Genomic DNA, 21476 nt, shown 5'->3' with positions numbered 1-21476 from the left:
CACATCTATGAATAAAATAGTGTTTGTGTTTTGTGTGTAGTCTCTAAAAAACAGAAAATCCTGTTTTCATCTACATATCTATTATAAAAAATACTATTCCCTTAATAAAATGATTTGAGTAGCTCTATTTCAATTATATACATTTTCTAGAGAAGAATAAAAATAAATAAACTAATAAAAAGCATCTAAAACACAGCTATAGGTGTTCTGATCTGAACAAGACGTGTTCATTTCATTCCCCCTGATAAAAAAAAGCTAGATGTAGTCGGATGAATACCTACTATAAAACTGTAAACCAGGATTGTATTCTTCTTATGACTGTTATATGATCTTAGTGACGTTATAGTTTAATGCACTGTGGGAACCAGCAGTTTCTATGCAAAATGTAGTTTATGATACAGGTCTTGTATAATCTGTTTCCTCGTCGGGATGTGTTTCACGTTGGCCCGCCACCCCCGCGTTCAAAGCAAATAGCTCTCCCATGAAATGTTACATGCATACAAATGTAATCTCCGATTAATCTCAGATATTTGAAGTTCTTCAGAAAGTAGAGCTAAACTTTTGAACTGAGCCCTCAGTTTAAATTCAACCAGCAGTGAACTTGTGGATAAACTTCAAATCAGCAGCTTTTGGCTAATGAGCTTACAGCTCCACCACCTGGCCAAATGGTGTAATTTCAACAGGTAACTGAAAAAAAACAACAACAACAACAACAAAAAAACATGGAATATTTAAGTCTTATTATTTTACCTTAATGAATGTAATTTTGTACGTGAATTGTATTATTGCTGTGATGTTCCTCTTCTATGATATATACTTATATAAAACTCTGGATGTTGTGTCGTTGTGTAGGCACAATCCTCAATGGGTATTACCCCTGTAAATCGCAGCTGCTGTCACTCGCAGTTATTTTCGTATTTCCGTTTTGTTCAGCATAGAGCCATCTGGCAGCATTTGCTTGTGGAGAACAGATCAAGAAGAACGTATGTCTGCTTTTTTTATTATGGAATATTTTTGTCAATTCTTTACATGCAATTGTTTCAGTCAGATCATCACTGCAATTGCATCAGGCTCCAGACGATAACAAGGAGGATATATTTAACAAGTTGAACTGAACAAATTCCACCTCCATCCTAAAATGCTTCAGATGTGAAAGGACATCTGGCAGCATTGACAGCTGGTGTCTGGCAGAATGCATGTAAAGTTACTGTTAGGTATTCATTTATTTGTGTGGTTGAATCAATCTAGGTGACACATAAAGCATATACACAGATCAGCCACAACATTAAAACCACTGACAGGACAAGTAAATAACATTGACCATCTTGTGACAATGCAATGTTCTGTTTGGACCTGGCATTCGTGTGGACATGTACCACCCACCTAGATCAGACCAGGCACCCCCACCCAATAGCAATGACACTCCTTAATGGCAGCAGCCATCCCCAGCTGGATGCAGCCTGACACAGGCACACACAAAAACGGCATAGGAATAACTCGCCAGAGGGATCAGAATGATTTTGGAGGCACAAGGGAGACCTACACAATTTTAGATAGGTGGCCATAATGGTATGCCTGATTGGTGTATACTGTAGTTCTGATGGCATTAAATGCATGACTTCAATGGACCTATTTTGACCTGCAGGGTAAACACAGGGGTGATTGATGGCATTAATTATGGCCCTGTTCCATTTACTTAGGTCAGAGCCATGGTACTGGCCAAGCTGGCTCAATGGCGTGAGCTCACTAGCAGGCTCGAGAACACAGACCTGCTTTTGAAATGAGTTTTCCTGGAATATGTTTGTGTGTTTTGATTTGTCTCTGCTCTTCATCTGAAACAGAGTCAAATCACCAAGAACAAAGGCAAAGCAGTAAAGGCGTTTTTGGTCACTGCTGTGGTAACAGTACAGTAATGTTCAGTATTAAAATGTAAAATCTACTGCTTGTTTACCTTATCTCCTCTTCATTCTCTTCAAGTTTCTATGCAAAATTATATTCACTGCTTGGTAACCTGCTGCTTGCATAACATGTCTGAAGGTGAGGCAAAGGATAGAGAGGGTTTCTAGTTAGTTTTCAATTCAGAATTCTTAGCAGTGCAGTTTGCCTTGTGGATGAATAAAGTCTATCAAAGTCTAAGTCTAAGACTTCAACCACCCTTCACTACAGACTAGCTGTAGTCTATAATACATTATTTCCATATGAGCAACCATGGTAACAGCTTGGCATACCACCCCTTGATTTTGCTGTGGCCAGGAAAATATCATTGTTCTCTGCATGAGAGCTCTGAGTCACCCTCAAGACAGCTCTTGCCAGGAACCATGAACTCCTCTCCAAGTGTATGAAAGTGGACAAGCAGTTTTTTATGCTCAACAACTTTCTGGGTGCATTTCAGTTACAACGTGTCTCCTTAATATACGATCAGTGATACAGCATAATTTTTGTTTTTTTTAAAAAAGCATGGAAGTTGCACAACAACGCTGGAACACGAGAGATTTGATTATGGTTCATACTATTCTCAGTCCAGCTGTACAACAACTCACCTTTCTGTAACAGATAACTCCATTATTCATGTTAATGGACACTATTGCACCTTACTTTCATTCCTGTGTATATAATATATATTCTTCTGTCTCTATATCTTAAACATTTGTTCATATGCTAATTTGTGCATTTTTGCTTATACTATTTTTTATTTTATTAGATTTTATTTTACTTATTTTTATTTTATTTTATCTTTCTTTTACTTCTGAGTGTTTTTTTTATGTGCAGCTAAGCTACTGTGACCAAGCAATTCCCTTGTGGATCAATAAAGTTTATCTAAGTCTATTTCAGTCACTGATTGTGTTAAAACAACTCAAAGATCACAAAGCAGGATTAGTCAGTTCAGTGTCATTTTCATAATGCACAACCACAGAATATCATTTCTCTTTTACAAAACGGTACCGAACACGCAAATATTGCTAACAGTAACATTTTTTAGCTTCATTGTTCTCCTTACGGGCAAAATATTGCGTGGGCGAGCTTTGAAGCGTTGAACGCGCGTCAACCGCGCTGTTTCCGGGGGGCGGGCCAACAGGGGGCTGAGTCTGACAGAGAACCGGAAGTCGTCAAGAGGAGAGAAGAAGAAGACACAATCCGTTAGCAAGCTAGCTACTGCTGGGAAGTAGCGACAAAATCTTCAGGTATTGTGAATAAAGTTGTCATTACGTTGACATGGAATAGTAGTTGTGCATCAGTTTAAGACAATAAAATATATTAGGACTGATTCCTAATATATATATTCGAAATAAATAGATCTAGAGGCGGACGTTGCCTTTGTTTTGATCCGTGTTGACCAGAGTCAGGCTTCAATGTTGTGTTTTTCATCGAAGGCCCAAACTATCGTTACTTAGATTTTCCGGTGCAGTGAAGCATTCTGACTGAACATCTAACACTTAATTTTCAAATGTTATCGTTGTGTGATTGTTCTCGTCGCGAATTAACTATGTCCCGTGTCTGAATGTCCTCCGTTTACTCTTCCAGGACAGTGTCATAATGAGTTATGCAGAGAAGCCGGAGGACATAACAAGGGAAGAGTGGATGGATAAACTCAACAACGTCCACATTCAGAGAGCCGATATGAACAGACTCATTATGAACTACCTGGTGACAGGTGATCTTTTTTTGTTTTGTTTTTCATCGTGTGTTTTTAGATGTCTGTAGGCTGAAGTGTGCAGATCTGTGTGACGTTTGAATGTGCGGGTTTTCTGTTCAACAGAGGGTTTTAAGGAGGCAGCAGAGAAGTTCAGGATGGAGTCTGGGATAGAGCCTAGCGTGGACCTGGACTCTCTCGATGAACGGATTAAGATCAGAGAAATGATCTTGAAGGGACAGATCCAGGATGCTATTGCGCTAATCAACAGTCTGCACCCAGAACTGCTGGACACAAACCGTTACCTCTACTTCCACCTACAGGTAAATTAAAACACAGTGCGGGCATCTGAAATACTGTCGATACAGAATTTTTGCTGATTGATTGCGCCCATGTTTTTTTTCTTTTTCTTGTTATTCTGTGCAGCAACAGCATCTCATTGAGCTGATTCGTTTGAGGGAGACAGAAGCCGCTCTTGAATTTGCACAGTCCCAGTTAGCTGAACAAGGGGAGGAGAGCCGAGAATGTCTGACTGAGATGGAGAGGACGCTGGCCCTGCTGGCATTTGACAACCCGGAGGAGTCACCTTTTGGAGATCTGCTCAATATGATGCAGAGGCAAAAGGTAGGATCAAAGTAAATTAGTAAAGTTATTATTTTTTCACTGCCCTTTTCACTGATATTGTATTTTTGTCTCAGATGGAATAGAGCAGTTTAAAAAGGGTGCACTTTTTATGAGATTTTGTGTTATGGAATTTGTTTTTTTTGCCTTTTATTTTTCTGCTGTACTCAGATAAAGTTGGTGGGTTATAATAAAAAAAAAAAATGTGCATGCAAGTTGTGTTTACAATAACTCAGCAATCTAAAAAAACATCTGTTTCTGCAGCATGACAGTATTCCTTGTTAGTGATGAAGTTTCAACTCGCATTTGAATTTGAAATTCATGTGGAAACCACGTAAAGGTTCACTTGTCACAGAGAGTTCTGCTTCAGTTGTGAAAACAGTTGAATGAAATCCTCTGTAGTTCTGAAGGGAGCGCTCTTACAGGAAAAACAAATGTGTTGGGCTCGTAAAGAGAACATTAACATGAATGTGGCTTTGTCTTTCAGGTGTGGAGTGAAGTGAATCAGTGTGTGCTAGACTATGAAAACAGAGAGTCGACACCCAAGCTGGCCAAGCTCCTGAAGCTACTGCTATGGGCTCAAAATGAACTTGACCAAAAGAAAGTGAAGTATCCCAAAATGACTGACCTCAGCAAGGGAACAATTGAAGACCCAAAATGAGGAACCAGAGTGAACAAGTACCACAGCATTACAAAATGGACACATTTCCTTTACCTATTTATACCCCCAGGAAACTGACTCATAGAGTACAACCTTTTCTTTTTTGTAAGGGTTGCTTTTTGATACTTTATTAACTCGGAATGTGCAGAACACCGGAGTGATGGCATTTTAAAGTGACTTCTCACACTAAAGTAACATGCAGACCATTGTTTCGCTTGGTTTTTTGATTTACATATTTGTTTATGTAAAATTAGTATATTTCAGTTACACTAGTTTTTCTGTCTGTTGGCAGGGAAAGTTGTTGGCATGAGAGGGTGTGAATAAGGCCTAAATTAGGCTGTCACTTTCTGTGTGTGACCACTTCGAGGGGGCAAAGTTTGATCAGGGAAAATGCTTGGTTCAGTGCACACTGCTTAAATAAATCTATTTCTTCCCTACAAAACATAGACATTTAAGATACTATTCTTTCAGCTAGTTCTATTACATGACAGAAATAGCCTATAACAAGATTCTTGGGGGTGTTTCAAGCTACTGTGAAACATAAATTCAACTTTAGATTCATGCTGCATTATTGCTTGAGAAATTACGTTACGATTGTAGCTGGGCGGAAAAAAAGCTAGCTAAAATGCTACAAGCCTTTCGGTGGACTGTGCAAGCTTAAAGTCAGCCTCACTTTCATAGTGTTTTAAAATATGGATATGCAGATGGTATTTAAAGATGTGAACTGTTTACTCTGTGTCCACGGACAATGGAGACACTTTTACAGACGGGAGTTACATTTATGAAACACGTAGCCATTTTGCAAGAATTGATGTGCTTGTTTTTTTTTTTTTGGCTGATTCATTATTTTGCAATAAAAGTGACTTTTTAAATTGGGCGTGTCATACAGAACTTGGTGTCTTTTAATTGTGGCAATATTTAAGAGTATAAAATATGTAATGGACATGAGATATATTTTGTGTACATGTAAATACACTAAATTAGCCGCAACATTAAAACCACTGACAGGAGAAGTAAATAACATTGACCATCTTGTAACTATTCAATGTTCTGCTGGGAAACTTTTGGACCTGGCATTTGTGTGGATGTTACTCACATGTACCACCCACTTAGACCAGACCAGGCCTGGCACCCCACCCCGTTGCAATGACACACAGCAGGATGCAGCCTGACACAGGCAAACGCAAAAACGGTTTATGAACAACACGAAATACACGAAAAACACCTCCAAATTCCCTAGATCCCAAACTGACCAAGGATCTGTGGGATGCACTGGAACACGCCTGAGCCACAGAGGCCCCTCCCCTCAACCCAGAGGACCCAAAGTCCCCCACTAACAACATTGTGATGTCAGACACCACAGGACACCATCAGAAGGTCCATGTCCATTCTCTGATGTGTCATAACTGTTTCGGAGGCACAAGGGAGACCTGCACAATATTAGGAAGGGGATCATAATGTGACTGATCGGTGTTTATGTCTGATATAAAAAGACATAAAATATATAAATTGTAAGTTATATAAGTTATGATATACTGTATATATATATTATAAAATCTGGTCTGGTGGTTACCTGTAAAATAGTGTCAGTATGAAGGAGCATGGACCTACTTTAAAGTACTTGAGGCAATGTACTCTTAATTAGTACTTTTACTTTCTCTTAAGTGACACTGTTACATTGATTACTTCTATTAGTCAGATTACACTGTGGTGGTGCTTTAACTTTCGTCTTCATAGGTAAGTGTAGAGTATTATATAACGACTTCCTGCAACGAGCCAGGAGCAGATGGACCATTTCGGCAACCTCGTAAAGCCACTGCGTATATCTGCCCCACAGCCTGAACAGCAACCACATCAGCTTCTCTCTCCGAGGGGGACCGTCACGCCTGCATCCGGAGAGTACATCCTGGTACTCCAACGATGCTCCGGTAGACGACACGGTTACATTTTTCTGCACCGTCATGACTGGAGAGGGCCCGCAGCCCGGACGCACCTAGCCCGGCGTTTCGGGCGACATTGTAACGGATGAAACGGCTGATTGTGCATCCAAAAAGCCGGGGTTAAATCACTTCCTGATTAACCCTACCGACCAGAAGTAGAACTGCGCTGCTGGCTGGTTGCAGGAGGAGGAGGAGGAGGAGGCTGGGGAGAAAAACTGACACGTGGATTACTCCTCCTAGGGCATCAGAGAGAAAAAAAAAAACAGACTCCCTCCCTCACTTCATCGCTTGTGCGCGTCCCTGTTAGTCCCGTCTCGCAGGTTATGGAGCTGAATATCGAACAAACTCCGGCGTGATTAGGCAAATACTCTGCGATCAGGTTTGATTTCCTTTTTTTTTCTTTTACTGCCTGATCGACCGGAAAGAAAGTAACAAAAAAAGAAAAAAAGGCGAAGCGATTGAAAGGAGGCTGCCTTCACCTCGCGTTGAATGGCAGTTATTCAAAAATATGGCAAGAACTATAGTCCAGATTTGGTCTGTCACAAGGAAAACCATCCGCCTGACAAGATCGGAGCGCCTGGATGTCACAAGAAGTGGCCCGAGCACAACAGCAACTGGACGAGGTAACATTTTTTACACACGCATTCACCAGTCCCGGGTTGTTTTACGTGTTTGGGAACTCGACAAATCTGACACGTTTCCCCGAGGGGCTTCGTGTGACAACATGGTGTTTAAGATTGTGCGTTGCCGATACTTTAAGAGCAACTCTTTGCCCTGTAGACCCCCGGGGTTGTGATCAGAGCCGTCTGTGCTGCGCTCCGGCTGGATGTTGTAGTGACATGACACGTATCATGTGTGGCCTTTCATGGTTCAATACTTGAAGATACCAGTGCCACATAGGCCAAACGGACTGTAAAAGAGGAAGTCATTCATACAGCTTTTTGTATTGCCTTTTAGGTTGTGACACCATTTCTCTAGATGTAACTGAACTATACTGACTTAATGTTAACTTAATAACCCACTGAGGACATTGTAGTCCCTGCACAATGCTCTACATCCCTCAACTCTCTTATCGTTCTCTGTCATTCCATTAACTGATCTATAGTTTGTGGATGTCTGTGAAGATTCCCTCTGAGGTTAAAAAAAATAAATAATCACAAATCAAACAAACCAAGTGGCTACTTCAGTTCCAACTGAGTTTAGGTTTTTTATTCAGAGCATCTGTGGGTGGTGCCTGTGTGAAATTCACATGACTAAGACCTTCTCTAACAACCCAGATTAACTTGTATGCCTTCATGCTTTCACAGTATTTGCTTCTTTAACAACCTGGTAACAATGTAGAAACCCGCAAGGTGTTAGTTAGTCATGTGAGTTTCAGGGGGGCACTACCCGTGGTAAAAAAAAACAAACAAACTCTAACTCCCCCACAAGCCAGAGCTGAAGAAGCCTCTTGGATAGGTGGTGAAATATGAGCGAGAAAACTCAAACTCAAGTCCAGGTGGTTGATTTTTTTGATGGACTGTTAAAAGTTTTGGGATGTTCAGACAGATTTAATCCATTCTGCTTCCCCTTCCTACGCAGGCCGGTGGCGAGGGTATGGACGGTGGTGCTGCTGCTCGGGACGTGCCTCCTCTACTGCGCCCGCGTGGCGATGCCCATCTGCGCTGTCAGCATGGCGGAGAAGTTCAACTGGAGCAAGAGGGAGACTGGCATGGTGCTGGGCAGCTTCTTCTGGGGCTACTGCTTCACGCAAGTGTTCGGAGGCTACGTCAGCGACCGGTGAGGAACTGAACTGTAACAGTGAGATCAGAGCAGTGGCCCGAGGATATGGAAATGTCTTGTGTCTACGAGGATGTCTGACAGTGACGTTGGTTTTGGACACCTGTTTTAGGTTCCTCATTAGTGTCAGTGATATTTGCATGGGGACGTGCATGCACTGACGCAAGCTGCCCCGTCATGTTTGTTCAGTCTGCAGAGATAAGTGAACAAAGCTAGACGTTTTCTCTCGGTTATCATGTCAGCTCCCAGCGTCATTAATAGATAAGCTGCTGGAAGAGTTTCGTGCACTCTATACTTTTCTCCCCCCCAGTTTAAAATACTCCTCCAAATGCTCAAATTGTCAGATATCTTGCAAAACATCCACAGTGCCTAACTGTATTTTTACTGAATATGTACAAAAGCCTCTAGAGGATAATATTTTTTTGTCAGAATGACGTACTTAACCACTATTTTTACTAGGCGTAGAAAATAACCAAGAGACAAAAGTGGAAGTGTCTCTCACATTCAGTCATGTGTGCAGCTCTCTGAGCAGTCAACAGTTAAATACAAACTGTGTTCTGTGTCCACAGGGTGGGAGGGGAGAAGGTCCTCCTGCTGTCTGCCGCTGCCTGGGGGTCAATGACAGCTTTCACCCCCATCCTAGCCCACTTCTGCTCCCAGCCGATCTTCTCCATGACACTGGCTCGCTTTCTCATGGGTCTGTTGCAAGGTGAGGGGTGCTGGGGGAGTCATCACATGAGATTAAGTCAGTCAGGTGACAGATCCAGACCAAGAAAACACTGCTCTACACACACATGGTTATTCAACTTATTCTGTGTTTCAGTACCGTGGGTCAAAGATTTGCTTGATTTCATTGCAAAAAAAAAAAAAAGTAAATTTGTATACACCGATCAGCCACAACATTAAAACCACTAACAGGAGAAGTAAATAACATTGGCCATCTTGTGACGTTACAATGTTCTGCTGGGAAACTTTTGGATTCGTGTGGACGTCACTTAGACATGTACCACCCACCTAGACCAGACCAGGAACCCCCACCCCATAGTAATGACATTCCTTGATGGCAGCAGCCATCCCCAGCAGGATGCAGCCTGACACAGGCACACACACAAAAATGGTTTAGGAACAACTAAAAAAACATGAAAAAGCAGATAAAGGTGCCGACATGGCCACCAAATTCACTAAATCCCAAACTGATCAGGTATCTGTGGGATCGACTGGAACAAGCCTGATTCACAGAGGCCCCTCACCTTGACCCATAGGACCCAAAGACCCCCACTAACATCATCCTGTTGCCAGACACCCATGTCCATTCTCTGATGAGTCAGAGCTGTTTTGGAGGCACAAGGGAGACCTACACAATATTAGGAAGGTAGTCATAATGTTATGCCTGATCGGTGTAATTGTTTACCTATGTCAGATGTGGGCACTGCACTGCAAGAGGCAGGACAACTTGACGTGGACAAGAAATAATTTGGATACAGTGTCATTTCTTGCACAACTCTCTTTCTTATGAACCAGACAGACCGGGTAAAATCATGCAGGCACATGCCCTAGTCAGTCATTGCAGTGTACTGAATTTTATTTTTCATGATTAAATGTTTATTGTTTGTCACAATGAGCTGCCCTCTCTCATTAGGTTTCCGTGCTTCAGAATCTCCCATTTCCTGTTAGATTACGTGCTTGCTTTGTGTGATTATTGCCACTTAAGTTCTTCCTGGCTGTGTTTTCTGTCTCGATTTTAGGAGTTCATTACCCTTCACTGGCGAGTCTGTGCTCACAAAAGGTTGTGGAGAGTGAAAGAGGCTTCCTCATGAGCACCGTGGGTAGCGGCTCCTACCTGGGGTGAGTCAAGTGTTGTGCAATAAAAGGGGAAGGGGGAGAAAAGCGTGCTATCTGTTGGAAACAATGGATGTGGATGTTACTGACTTTTGTTTAGCTCATGACATTGTTATTTTTTTGTAATCTTTTTGTACTATGATGAAACGTCTTGTTATAGTGATATGCTTGTGCAACTTAGTTACTGTGGCCTTTTATTTATTTATTTTTATCAGGACTCTCGTCATCGGAGGGGCCGGCTCACTAATGTTGGACATGTATGGCTGGGAGAGTGTTTTCTATGTGTCTGGTCTCCTCTCAGTCCTTTGGGCTTACTGTATGTGGAAATATCTGCTCAAAGGAGAAGGTAAGGGAGGCTTTATCTGTGTCAGCGGTATCGGTCATTGCGCGCCACTGCTCATTTGTATATTTAGAGTCAGTGTCCTCTTGCACATGCGCCTGTGTTCGTTTGCATTTGCAGGGCCTATAATTACCCTGGAGTCCCTGGGCAGTGGAGGGGCGCAGTCCAAACTGTCCAAAAGACACTGGTTACGGCTCCTCAGACAACCCGCAGTCTGGTGAGTGACAAGTGTTTGTGTGTGAGTCTCCTCATACATACAGTGACGACTGAAGGTATTTGTACCCCTCGGCGTAAAAATGACTCAAAACAGTAGTCCTGAAAGTAGACAGAGATAACCCTATCAAATACATGAAACAGAAATATTATGCTTTGGTATTTATTTATTCAGGAAAACCCAGTATTACATATCTGCGAGGTGCAAAAGGAAGTGCAGCTCTTGGATTACAAGTTAATTTATAAGCCAAGTTAAAGTCCATCTGTTCGGAAGTGTTCCCAACCAGTGTAATGAGATACAGGTTATGTTTGTACAGGTTTTATGGAAGTGTATGATGACACGGACAAAGGAGCTTTCTTTGGAATCAACAAATCCACAGTGAGACAGACTGTGAGCAAATGGATTCGATTTAAGGGTGGTAATGTGCTTGTTTGGGCCTGTTTTGCTGCATCTAGGCCAGGACGGCTTGTCATTATTGATGATGGAATGAGTTCTGAATTATAGCAGAGAATTCTAAAAGCAAATGTCAGGACATCTGTCCATGAGCTGGATCTTGGGAGAAATGGGTCATGCAGCAAGAAAACAAACGACCCCTAAGCACACAAGTTGAGAATGGTTACAGAAGAACAAAATTAATGTTTTGGTATAGCCAAGCCCAACTACTGACCATAATCCAACAGAACTGTTGTGCAAGGATCTGAAGTAAACAGATCATGTGAGGAAACCCACCAGCATCTCAGAGCTGAAGCTGTTCTGTTGTGGAATGGGATAAAATTCCCCTAAGCAAGGGTTCACTTAAAGATATGTACAGATGATTCCTTTTCTTGAACAAGCAAATACAAAAGCATAATATTTCAGTTTTCTTTGTTTGATTGGGTTCTCTTTGTCTACTGTCAGGACTTGTCAGAAAATCCACTGACGTTTTGAGTCATTTTTATTCGAAAATGTCAAAAATATTGAAGGGCGAAAATAATTTTAAGCAGCACTGTATATTTGTGTGCGCATTACGTGCCCTGTGTGGTTTCCCACTTGCGTCACGAAGCTCTGCCATAATCCTCTGACTGATTTACAGCACCCTCCAAATTTTGAAATTCTAGTTAATTGCAAATGTGATGCAACCAGGGGCAATTACAGAAAATTGGGAATGTAGAAGAATGAATTTATGGGGAAGAATGTTGACGGGGGAACACATCCCAGTATGTCCGGACGCCTCAGCTTGTCATCTAATGTCTGCGCTTCTTCCACATCCTTCCGTTCTTGTGCTCCAAGGCTAGATATTTATGTACTGTAATGCAACCAGTACGCTCCAATTTCAGTGACAGTGAGAGCCTTCCTGTAAGATGGATCTGATCTTAATTTGATGGCTCAGAATATGAATATAATGCTGGATGACTTCCACTTGACGTTCCTTTCTAATGTGATTTAGAAAGGAAAACAATAGATGCCAAACTCAGAGCACAGGCACGGACTCCTGTCAGTGTTTAAACAAATGGGACATTGGTAACAAAACTGGGAAGCCTTCAGTACGTACGGTAAATGGAAATTTATTTGCAACTATTGTGACTGTTTGCCTCTCTTCATTTTCCGCCCAGCGCTGTGATAGTGACGCACCTGTGCACAGCGAGCACCTTCTTCACCCTCTTGTCGTGGCTGCCAACGTTCTTTAAAGACACCTTCCCCGATGCCAAGGTAACCGCCCTCATCCTCTTTTTTTTTCCCATTTTCATCACACATTTGACCTCACATTTGAGTTTTAGGATAAATCATTAAAGACGAGGAAAAAAAATCGAGGAAAGAGGGGCAGAGGCAGCCCGTAAACAAGACGGCGCACTTTAACGGTCATTTCCTGGATCTGTGTCCCGTGTTTGCTTGTTTTTTTTGCCGCTGCTTCAGCCCTTTAAGCAGATTACCATCAGTCTTTTCACTCCAATGGGAGGAGTGACCATGCGCCCAGATTCTTTGGCCACCGAATTAAATGCTGGACACATTTTTCACAAACCACATATGTTAAGAGTGACCTAACACTAAAATTGCAGGTTTTTCAGACACACAAATCGGGAGAAAATTAACTTTCTAGATCTGTCTTAAGTATCCGAATCCCACTCTTGTGACATTTGGCAACACAGATATGTCGTCCAAAAACAAATAAAATAATGCTGCCAAACTTATAATGGGTATGCACACTTTCATTTTTTTCGGAAAGGCTAATCAAACAAGCTTAAGTTGGATTGGTGCTGGTCAAGGTTATCGTTGAAGTTCCAACCTTTGGTGAGCACGGATGTTGCCAACCGTAGAGCCACGTCGAGACAAGTCGAAACAACAACTAACCGCCTAACACACCAAAGGAACACTTAACATTCCTTCTGTTTATTCATACCCAAAACATGTGTTGTCCCTCCAGGGCTGGGTGTTCAATGTCATTCCTTGGTTGGTGGCCATACCTTCCTCCCTCTTCAGCGGCTGCCTGTCCGATCACCTCATCAGTCAAGGTAGGTGACCTCAATAAAACAGATATCAAAATTCATTTGAAGTGTTATTATCTTATTACTCATGAAGCAGCAGTGTCTAATTGCTCCCTTGATCTCCTCAGGCTTCGACACAGCGTCAGTGAGGAAGTTGATGCAGGTACAATATTTGTCAGTGACCGTGTTATTCTTCGCTATATATTTAGCATCATTGTGTATTTTATTCCTCCCAGTTCAAAGTTCACAAGTGTCTTCTTTACATGTGTACATAAGGAGCTAAGTACACTTTTGACCGATGTGTGCATTTGTCCCTGTGTTAGTTTTTCTCCATGGGTGTGTCCAGTGTGTTTACCCTTCTTCTGTGCGGCAACACCACCTTCTCCTGGGCTGTAGCATTCGTGTCTGCCACCATGGGCCTCACCACCTTCAGTCACAGGTACAGGCACCCCCCACTGTTTCTTCACACAGTCGCTGGGGCCCTAAGAATAACACCAATTTCTTTCAGATTTGAATGTGGTGTTCCCCCAAGAGTCAGTTTTGTGTTTTTTTTGTTTTACACCCTGTCTATGTGATACATTTTAAAAAAAAATAAAATAAAAAATTACCTCCACTCGCATTGTTAGGAGGGCAGCGACGCATTGCGCCTTTTAGCCATTAAAGTGCTAAATATCTCACCATCTCTTCCAGCAAGCTTTTGTTTCTTTTTCTTTTGTTTCTTTTTTTTGTTTGTTTGTTATAAAGTCTAAAATGATGCTGTTGGGCCAGAGCTTAACCAGGGAAGGCTTGGCAAGTTTCAGATTTTGCTAGTTGCTGTCAAACCCACTCAGTGCCACAGATCATTTCCTTGGTGATTTTAACCATAACTATTTACATCATTTGTCTTGGAAAAGGTCATACCCCCTAAAATCGCTTCATGACTTTTATTTTGAAATGGCTAAATCCCCACAGTAGATTTTTAGCTAACATTGCCCATAAGTTATGTAAATAGTGCGTATGCTATGGATTATTTTGTTAATTAATTCGTTTGCACGTCACCGCGCTTTTATGTGCGTGTTTAGTAGTTTGTGAATGACGGCGGAGCTCTATGGCACAAAGGGACGATTTAAAAAAAATGAAAGCATAAAGAAGAATTCAACAAAGAGGATCATCTGTTTGCTGTTTGCTCATGGCTTTCCGTGGGTCTATTGTAGCATTTATGTAATACTCTTTCAATTGTTAGTGCCAGTATGTGTGTCACTTTGTGCTGAAATGATTGCACAAACAAAATAAAGGGCGTGTAAGCAGCTGAACAGGGTGAGGCATAACCAGGACAGCACCACAAGAGGAAACACGAGCAGACGTATCAGGAAGCTCATGAGGTGTGGTCGGACCTTTTGATGTTCTGCTGTGTGCAGCAAATGTTTTTCTTTAATTTGGATTTTTGATTCACACAGTGACAATATTATTAATATTTGTGACATAGTAGTTAACCTCCGGGTTTTAAACGAATGAGTCTTTATTGGCCGTAAACATACTCTGGGATGCTCCATAAGTTATTTAATAACGCGTAATTTTATAATAACTTCGGTAATTATTTAATATATGTAATGTTGGGCTTCATTTAATGTCCTTGCTATTTTCAAACGAGCTTACATTTTGGACAAAGAGAATGTATTCGTTCTGTGCAGATTCCAGACTTGGCAAATATAAAATACACTGATCAGCCACAACATTAAAACCACTGACAGGAAAAGTAAATAACATTGACCATCTTGTGACAATGCAATGTTCTGCTGGGAAACCTTTGGACCTGGCATTCATGTGGATGTTACTTAGATGTGCACCACCCACCTAGACCAGACCAGGCACCCCCACCCCATAGCAATGACACTCCTTGAAGGCAGCAGCCATCCCCAGCAGGATGCAGCCTGACACAGGCACACACACAAAAACGCTTTGGGAACAACTCAAAAAAACATGAAAAACAGCACAAGGTGTTGACCTGGCCTCCAAATTTACGAGATCCCAAACTGATCAAGTATCTGTGGGATGATCCACAGAGGCCCCTCCCCTGAACCCATAGGACCCAAAGGCCCCCACTAACAACATTCTGTTACCAGACACCACAGGACATTCCCATGTCCATTCTCTGATGAGTCACAACTGTTTTGGAGGCACAAGGGAGACCTACACAATATTAGGAAGGTGGTCATAATGTTATGCCTCATCGGTGTATGTATGGACAAATACAAATGCAGATACAGTCAATAATGGCAGGCTGTGATCTCACTGGTTGTTCTCTGAGGCGGTTCTAGATACACAGAAAGTAATTTTAGCACCTCATAAGATTAAAACACCTAATTCCTATTTCCTTCACAGCGGTGTTTCTGTAAACGTTCAAGATCTTGCTCCTTCCTGTGCCGGAGCTTTATTTGGTAAGTTTTTTTGTTTTTTTAATGTGTTCAGCAGATGATTTTTCTTCAACCACAGTCGAGATTTTAACTCTGTGACACCTTTTTTGTGTTTTCTTTTTTCACAGGTGTTATGAATACGTGCGGCGCGTTCTCAGGTGAGCCTCTGTTATTGAAGAAATATCTGTGATTAATCTTTCACCAGCACTTGCTGCCACTGTTAAATTGGCCTCTAAATTCAAACTTTGAGCTGATGTGTCAGTCGCTGTGGCTCCTATGTGCCATGCATATTTCATCAAGGGAGCAGAATGAAGTTTGTCTGATGAATAATACAGGGAACAGAGGATGACAGTCGACGGCCCTGTGAGGGACATAGAGGGGATTGTGACATTTTCTCTGCAGTTATTTGCATTTGGGAAAAACTGAGCTGTTCTCACACATTAAAGATACCGCTTGTGTTGTTTCTATCTTTGCGATAATATGCTATTAATATTGACTGTGTGTGTTCCTGCGCAGGGGTCCTAATGGTGTATTTCTCGGGGTATCTCATCGAAGCAACAGGCTCATGGGCATCTGTGTTTGCCCTCATCACCACAGTCAACCTGCTGGGCCTCTGCACCTTCCTGGCCTTTGCCGAGGCCCGTCGGGTCGACATTGACTCTGTTAAGGTCCGCCACCACAACATCCACATCTAAAATCATCAAGAGGGACCAAAATGCAGGTTAACGGGGGAGACGTGCACTTTGGTAACCAGCAGCTAGGATATAATCAGCACTGAAGAACAGTCCAGTGGATTTCAAGCAGTACACTGACCCTAACCCACAGACAAGATCTGGGAAAAGTTTGATTGGCTCTGTGTCTTGGTGAGGAGGTACTGCAGCAGTTACTGAAAAGCACACCGCAGAGCCTGCACAATGTTACTGAGAGATCTCACGGGACTGCAGCCTTGAATCCTGGAAGAACACACCCGTGTTAGAGGATGCCCTGTGAGAAACAGAAAAAGTCTATGCTACCTCCAGGTCCCTGCTTGTGCCGCGTGTGAGGTTTAAACAGTTTCTGAGAAACAGTTTACAATTGTCGTCCTTTACAGACTGTGTGACGTGCGACTAGAAAAGTTGCAGAGACGTGTCTGGTTATCTGAAAGCCATAGCTCGCTGCTTTGGCGGGTTCGCGCATGTGTCGACGCAGCCGTGTGAGTGATGGATGTGTTAGTCTCAGGGGCTCCCTGACAGCTGTGACAGACCAAGGTGGTGTGTTCTCACCCTGCAGGGATGGGGGGGGAGGCGGCGCAGGTGACGCAGGGAGAGAGCGCAGCCTCTCGTACCTGGAGTCTTTTATTAGTACGCCCCGCTCACCCATCACTGAGAGAACTGTCGGAGTGACACCTCATTACCCTGCCACTAATTACTTGGCAGGCGCACTAACGTCCTGTACGATTTACCTTCTGTTGTCCCTGTCTCCATGGTTACAAACTCATCTTATCGTTTCGGAGGGGTCACAGAAAGCTTCATGGCAGGAAGACTCTGAGTGAACGCTTTCTCTTTAATATCTCACAGAGTATGTTCCAAGTTGGAAGACCAAAGGTTATTAACTAATTCTGTTTTCTTTCTACGTGATTGCATGTTATAGAAATACCTCACTTAGTACTTTTATATTTATATGGCTTCATTTTTTTTTTTTTTATGGAAAATAGTTGAGTGACAAATGAAAATCAGATCAGCGTGATGCAGAATGGAAAACCCACCCTTATCATTGCACTTATTAACACCTATGTTACCTAGACACTTAACAGGAAGTGATGTCAGTATTTGCCCTGGAGTCTCTAAACTCTGTCTCACTGGGGCAGTTTTAAAGAAAGGTCTCCTCACTGACATGATGAATGTTGCGGGGCAGACGAGAGAATTAGACGTAATGTCTTATGTTCACTAACGTTTAGAAGGTGACTTGGTGTAATGATATCACTGCAGTGTGTGCAGCAACGTGAAGCTAGCCTCGTAGTCCTGGCTGAATGTGGATGTGATTGTTTGCAGCGCTTAGCTTCGGCGCTCAGAGCACAGCTTTAACAATTTCTGTTTTGCATTTGGAGGATCTTGTGTTAGGTCTAGATGCTTACTTGACGTGTCAGCCTTAAATCTATGCATTTATTATTTTGTGCCTAATTTGAGCAACAGCAACAACAACAAAAAAAAGAAGCTATTCTTATTGTGGTAACACAGTGTCAGTTACTGAGCAGCGGATTTGCTTTCCGTCTAGGATTCGCTTTTGTGTCACTTGTCATCGTTATTTACACCCAGTGGCTTGTAGGCTCGTGTTTCTCTGACGCTTTCTATCGACGTTGTTGCAAGAATGTTAGAATTAGGAAGTAATTTGATTTATCAGCTCTATCGTTCAGGGTAGAGATACTCTTTTCTGTATATCCAAAATATTAAATTATTTTTTTGTGTGTGTTTAAAAAGACACATAAACCAATTGGGTGTAGCAGTACCGCTCCACTCACCTGCACTGTCTGTAGAGTAATTTATTTAGAGAAATTATCTGACGTCTATACCAAATGTCACATCGATTCCAAAACTATGTTTCTTAATGGTCACAGTATATATACATAAGACCACTGTACAAAATACTTAGACCCAGGGTCACCCATTCCTCAGATGCTTGGCTTGCCTTTGCAGATGTTTGCAGATTATTTACCACTGCCTTCATCACATTGCCCCGTTTTTTTTTTTAAATAGTTTTGTTTATTGTTATGTTGATATCCTTCAGACTTTACGCATTTTACCAAGATAAGTAGATGAAAGTCAGCTCACCAACATATCATGCTGTAGGTTTCGGAAAGCCTAACGACGAATAGTTTTTGATAACCTGTAACATACTGTATGTATGAGCCAAAAGAAATATATTATATATAAATAAATGCAAGGAAATGCAGTATTCTGTTGCTTTTAAAACATGTTTAAAATATGTATTTAAAAAGCTATTGACTTTGAATAAAAATCTATTTTGTCAACACTGATGAGTTGTTTCGGCGCGCTGTATTATCTGCATGCATTTTCTCCGTAGCTCCACAGAGAGGCAGCACAGTGTCAATAATGAGGAGAGCACATGGCGTCTCCCAGCCTCCAAGGACCTTTTGAGTCCATTATGGTGGAAAAGAGGCCTTCTGTGAGGCGGCACAATGATCTCTTGAAAGTTTTTTATTGAAATGTCTTTAAACTTCTAGTAAATACTGCCGAGTGCAATTCATATATGTAAAAAAATAAAAAATAAACCAGGAAATATTTTTCCACTATGAAACCGAGAAAACCATTTATGTGTACTGGATCTGGATCAGCTGCTGGACGGGTTCTAGTGCAGGTCTGGCCCGTTCACACTAGCGGCCCGCTACAGGCTCAGAGATCCCGAGTCCGGGCCAGCAGGACGTATGCGGTGGCACCATATGGCAGGATGCTGTGTGCCATGTTGGCTAGCTGGCACTACCCACGTGTGAATGGCCAGACGCTAGTCAACCCAACCCACTCCTCCTCATGGGACCGAACGGCTCAGGTTGCCATGGAGATGGGTGGCTTGTGGCTGCAGCGTGGCAATGAAAAGAAAAGGAGGGCTAGCGCAAGTGAGTGAAAGTAACAAGTCGGCTAGAAGTCAGTGGAGTGAGCTGGCAGGGAATTTGGCTTTTTGATGTACGGCTCGCACAAAAACAAGCCACGGTGTTAAAGACGTGGTCACTCACTTACTGGAGTGCTCTCTCGCTGACAGAAAATTGCGTTGTAAAAAGCAGACATAATCATGATGAGTGGTCCACTATTTAATTAGCCGAGATGAAACACTAAGGGGAGAAGCAGAGGAGAAGGTGGATAAACCCTCCCCCAACTTGTTGGCTGGTAAGAGTAACCCAGTAAATGCGGGGCTCATCAGCGAGCCAGAGATACATGTAAATGAAATAGCCCCATTAATTAGTAATTAACATCAAGTTAATGACATTTCACTGTGTCGCCATCTCATCCTATGTCCTTCCTCTGTGGTGGAGGGGCTGTCTCTTGGGTCCCTGATCTGAATGCTAATTAGTGCAAAGCTAAACTGCCATATAGGTCTACCTAATAATATAGAGGCCCAGTTTAAGACTGGTCATTGTGTGGGAAGGATTAATCACTTTGTAGTAATAGATCAGGAGGCTTTATAAGTCTGCCACTCCTCAGAGGGCTGTGATACTGAAGGCCATTGACAGGTTTTATGTGCTAATTGCGTTGCGCCTGTTAGCCCAACATTTTGTCATCCCCCATGACTTAGAGCTGCTTTTAACCCTCCTCCCAGCTTTCAAAATGTATCCAAATTCGCAATAAGCGCGAATAAAACAGTCCGGCGTGTCAAATCTTATTATTCCAGTGTCTTGCGTGGTTTTCACTGAGTTTAAACTCGGCGGTAGATGCGCTCATTTTGTTTCGGGTCCCCTCCTGAGCCTTAATCAGCTCTGTGACAGAGGTAATTTTACATGATTTGACTGCAGTCTGGCGCATTATCTTTGTGAAGCTAGATGAAACATGAAGTTAGCACTCAGTACACAGCGGTGTTCCTGGACTGGACAAGAATGTCAGCTCCAAAATGAAGGAAGCGTAATCGCGCATTGATGTGCACGGTTATGTCCTGCAACGCTAAACCTGGCTTTGAGTGTGCGGCGGTTTTCGGTGCCTCTTTTATGATTTCCTCTTCTTTCCTATAGCCGTGGCAATCAACGCCTCACTCCCTCTCTCCTCTTTGTTTCCCTCTTTCTGTTTCCTTTCTTTTCAAACTCTGTTCTGATACATAATTGACCCTTTAAAGAGATCCCCCTGATGCCCAAACACTTCCACCATTTGCACACTATCACACACACATGCATGCACACACAACCAAATATGTTGATTTCTGTCAATTAAACCCCATCAGCTGTTTGCCTCCTGCTAGACATATGGCCTGTGTTAAATCTAAAGAGCAAATGGAGCCACCATTGAGAGGGGCATCGTTTTAATGGAACCCTGAGGGACAAGACTCACACCTGCGCAATAATAACATTAAACCATGCTCAACCCACTGGCCAGATGAGGACAGTGTTGGTTTGTGTGTGCTCTGTGTGTGGATGCATGCACATGGCATTCGTTCCATCCTAATTCAGCCTCACCTGCATTACAAATATTAATCCTCCCAGAACAAAGTAAGGTCCATCTCCAAGCAGAAATGTCTGCTCCTATAGACTCCACAGGTACGTTTGGTTTGAATCCTTCTTTACAGTGATCTGTTTTCGGTTTTCGGAGCCAGGAGAAGGGCAGCACCGGCTGTTTTCAGCCTCTAATATTTGTTATTATATAAGCCAGAAAAAGCAAAGACGCAAATGCGCTCCATCACTGCAAACCAACTCTCCCCTGCAGTCAGAGTGAGAGTACAGATTTTTTTTTTCTTTTTTCTCCTTTTGCCAAATGAATGATAACGGAGTTCACAGGTCCTTAGCCAGAAACAGACATGAATAACTAACTGAACAAATGTTTAGAAATGTAATTTTAGAAGACAATACGGTGCCGTGCCTTCGGCAAGGAGTGTCAGATGTTTAGTTTTAAGACGAGAAAAG

At 42.3% G+C, this 21476-nt stretch overlaps 2 protein-coding genes across 2 annotated transcripts; both read left to right on the top strand.

Moving 5' to 3' along the window:
- Positions 1-2837: 2837 nt before the first annotated feature.
- On the top strand, positions 2838-5790 carry LOC311493914 (glucose-induced degradation protein 8-B homolog). Its single transcript, XM_084552734.1, has 5 exons — positions 2838-3182; positions 3523-3652; positions 3758-3954; positions 4058-4255; positions 4740-5790. The coding sequence occupies exons 2-5, from the start codon at positions 3535-3537 to the stop codon at positions 4911-4913; spliced, it is 687 nt and encodes a 228-aa protein (XP_084408860.1). The 5' UTR covers positions 2838-3182; positions 3523-3534; the 3' UTR covers positions 4914-5790.
- A 1007-nt stretch (positions 5791-6797) lies between these two features.
- LOC311494303 (voltage-gated purine nucleotide uniporter SLC17A9-like) lies at positions 6798-18893 on the top strand. The gene is made up of 13 exons (XM_084553285.1): positions 6798-7476; positions 8435-8632; positions 9202-9341; positions 10378-10477; positions 10687-10817; positions 10932-11028; positions 12618-12714; positions 13427-13514; positions 13616-13650; positions 13811-13926; positions 15849-15904; positions 16009-16038; positions 16397-18893. Exons 1-13 carry the CDS (start codon positions 7343-7345, stop codon positions 16573-16575), a joined length of 1401 nt encoding a protein of 466 aa, XP_084409411.1. The 5' UTR covers positions 6798-7342; the 3' UTR covers positions 16576-18893.
- Positions 18894-21476: the final 2583 nt, after the last annotated feature.

This window comes from Chelon labrosus, assembly GCF_963514085.1.
Source record: "Chelon labrosus genome assembly, chromosome: 10".
Taxonomy (NCBI): Eukaryota; Metazoa; Chordata; class Actinopteri; order Mugiliformes; family Mugilidae; genus Chelon; species Chelon labrosus.
This window is presented reverse-complemented; position numbering and strand designations above follow the sequence as displayed.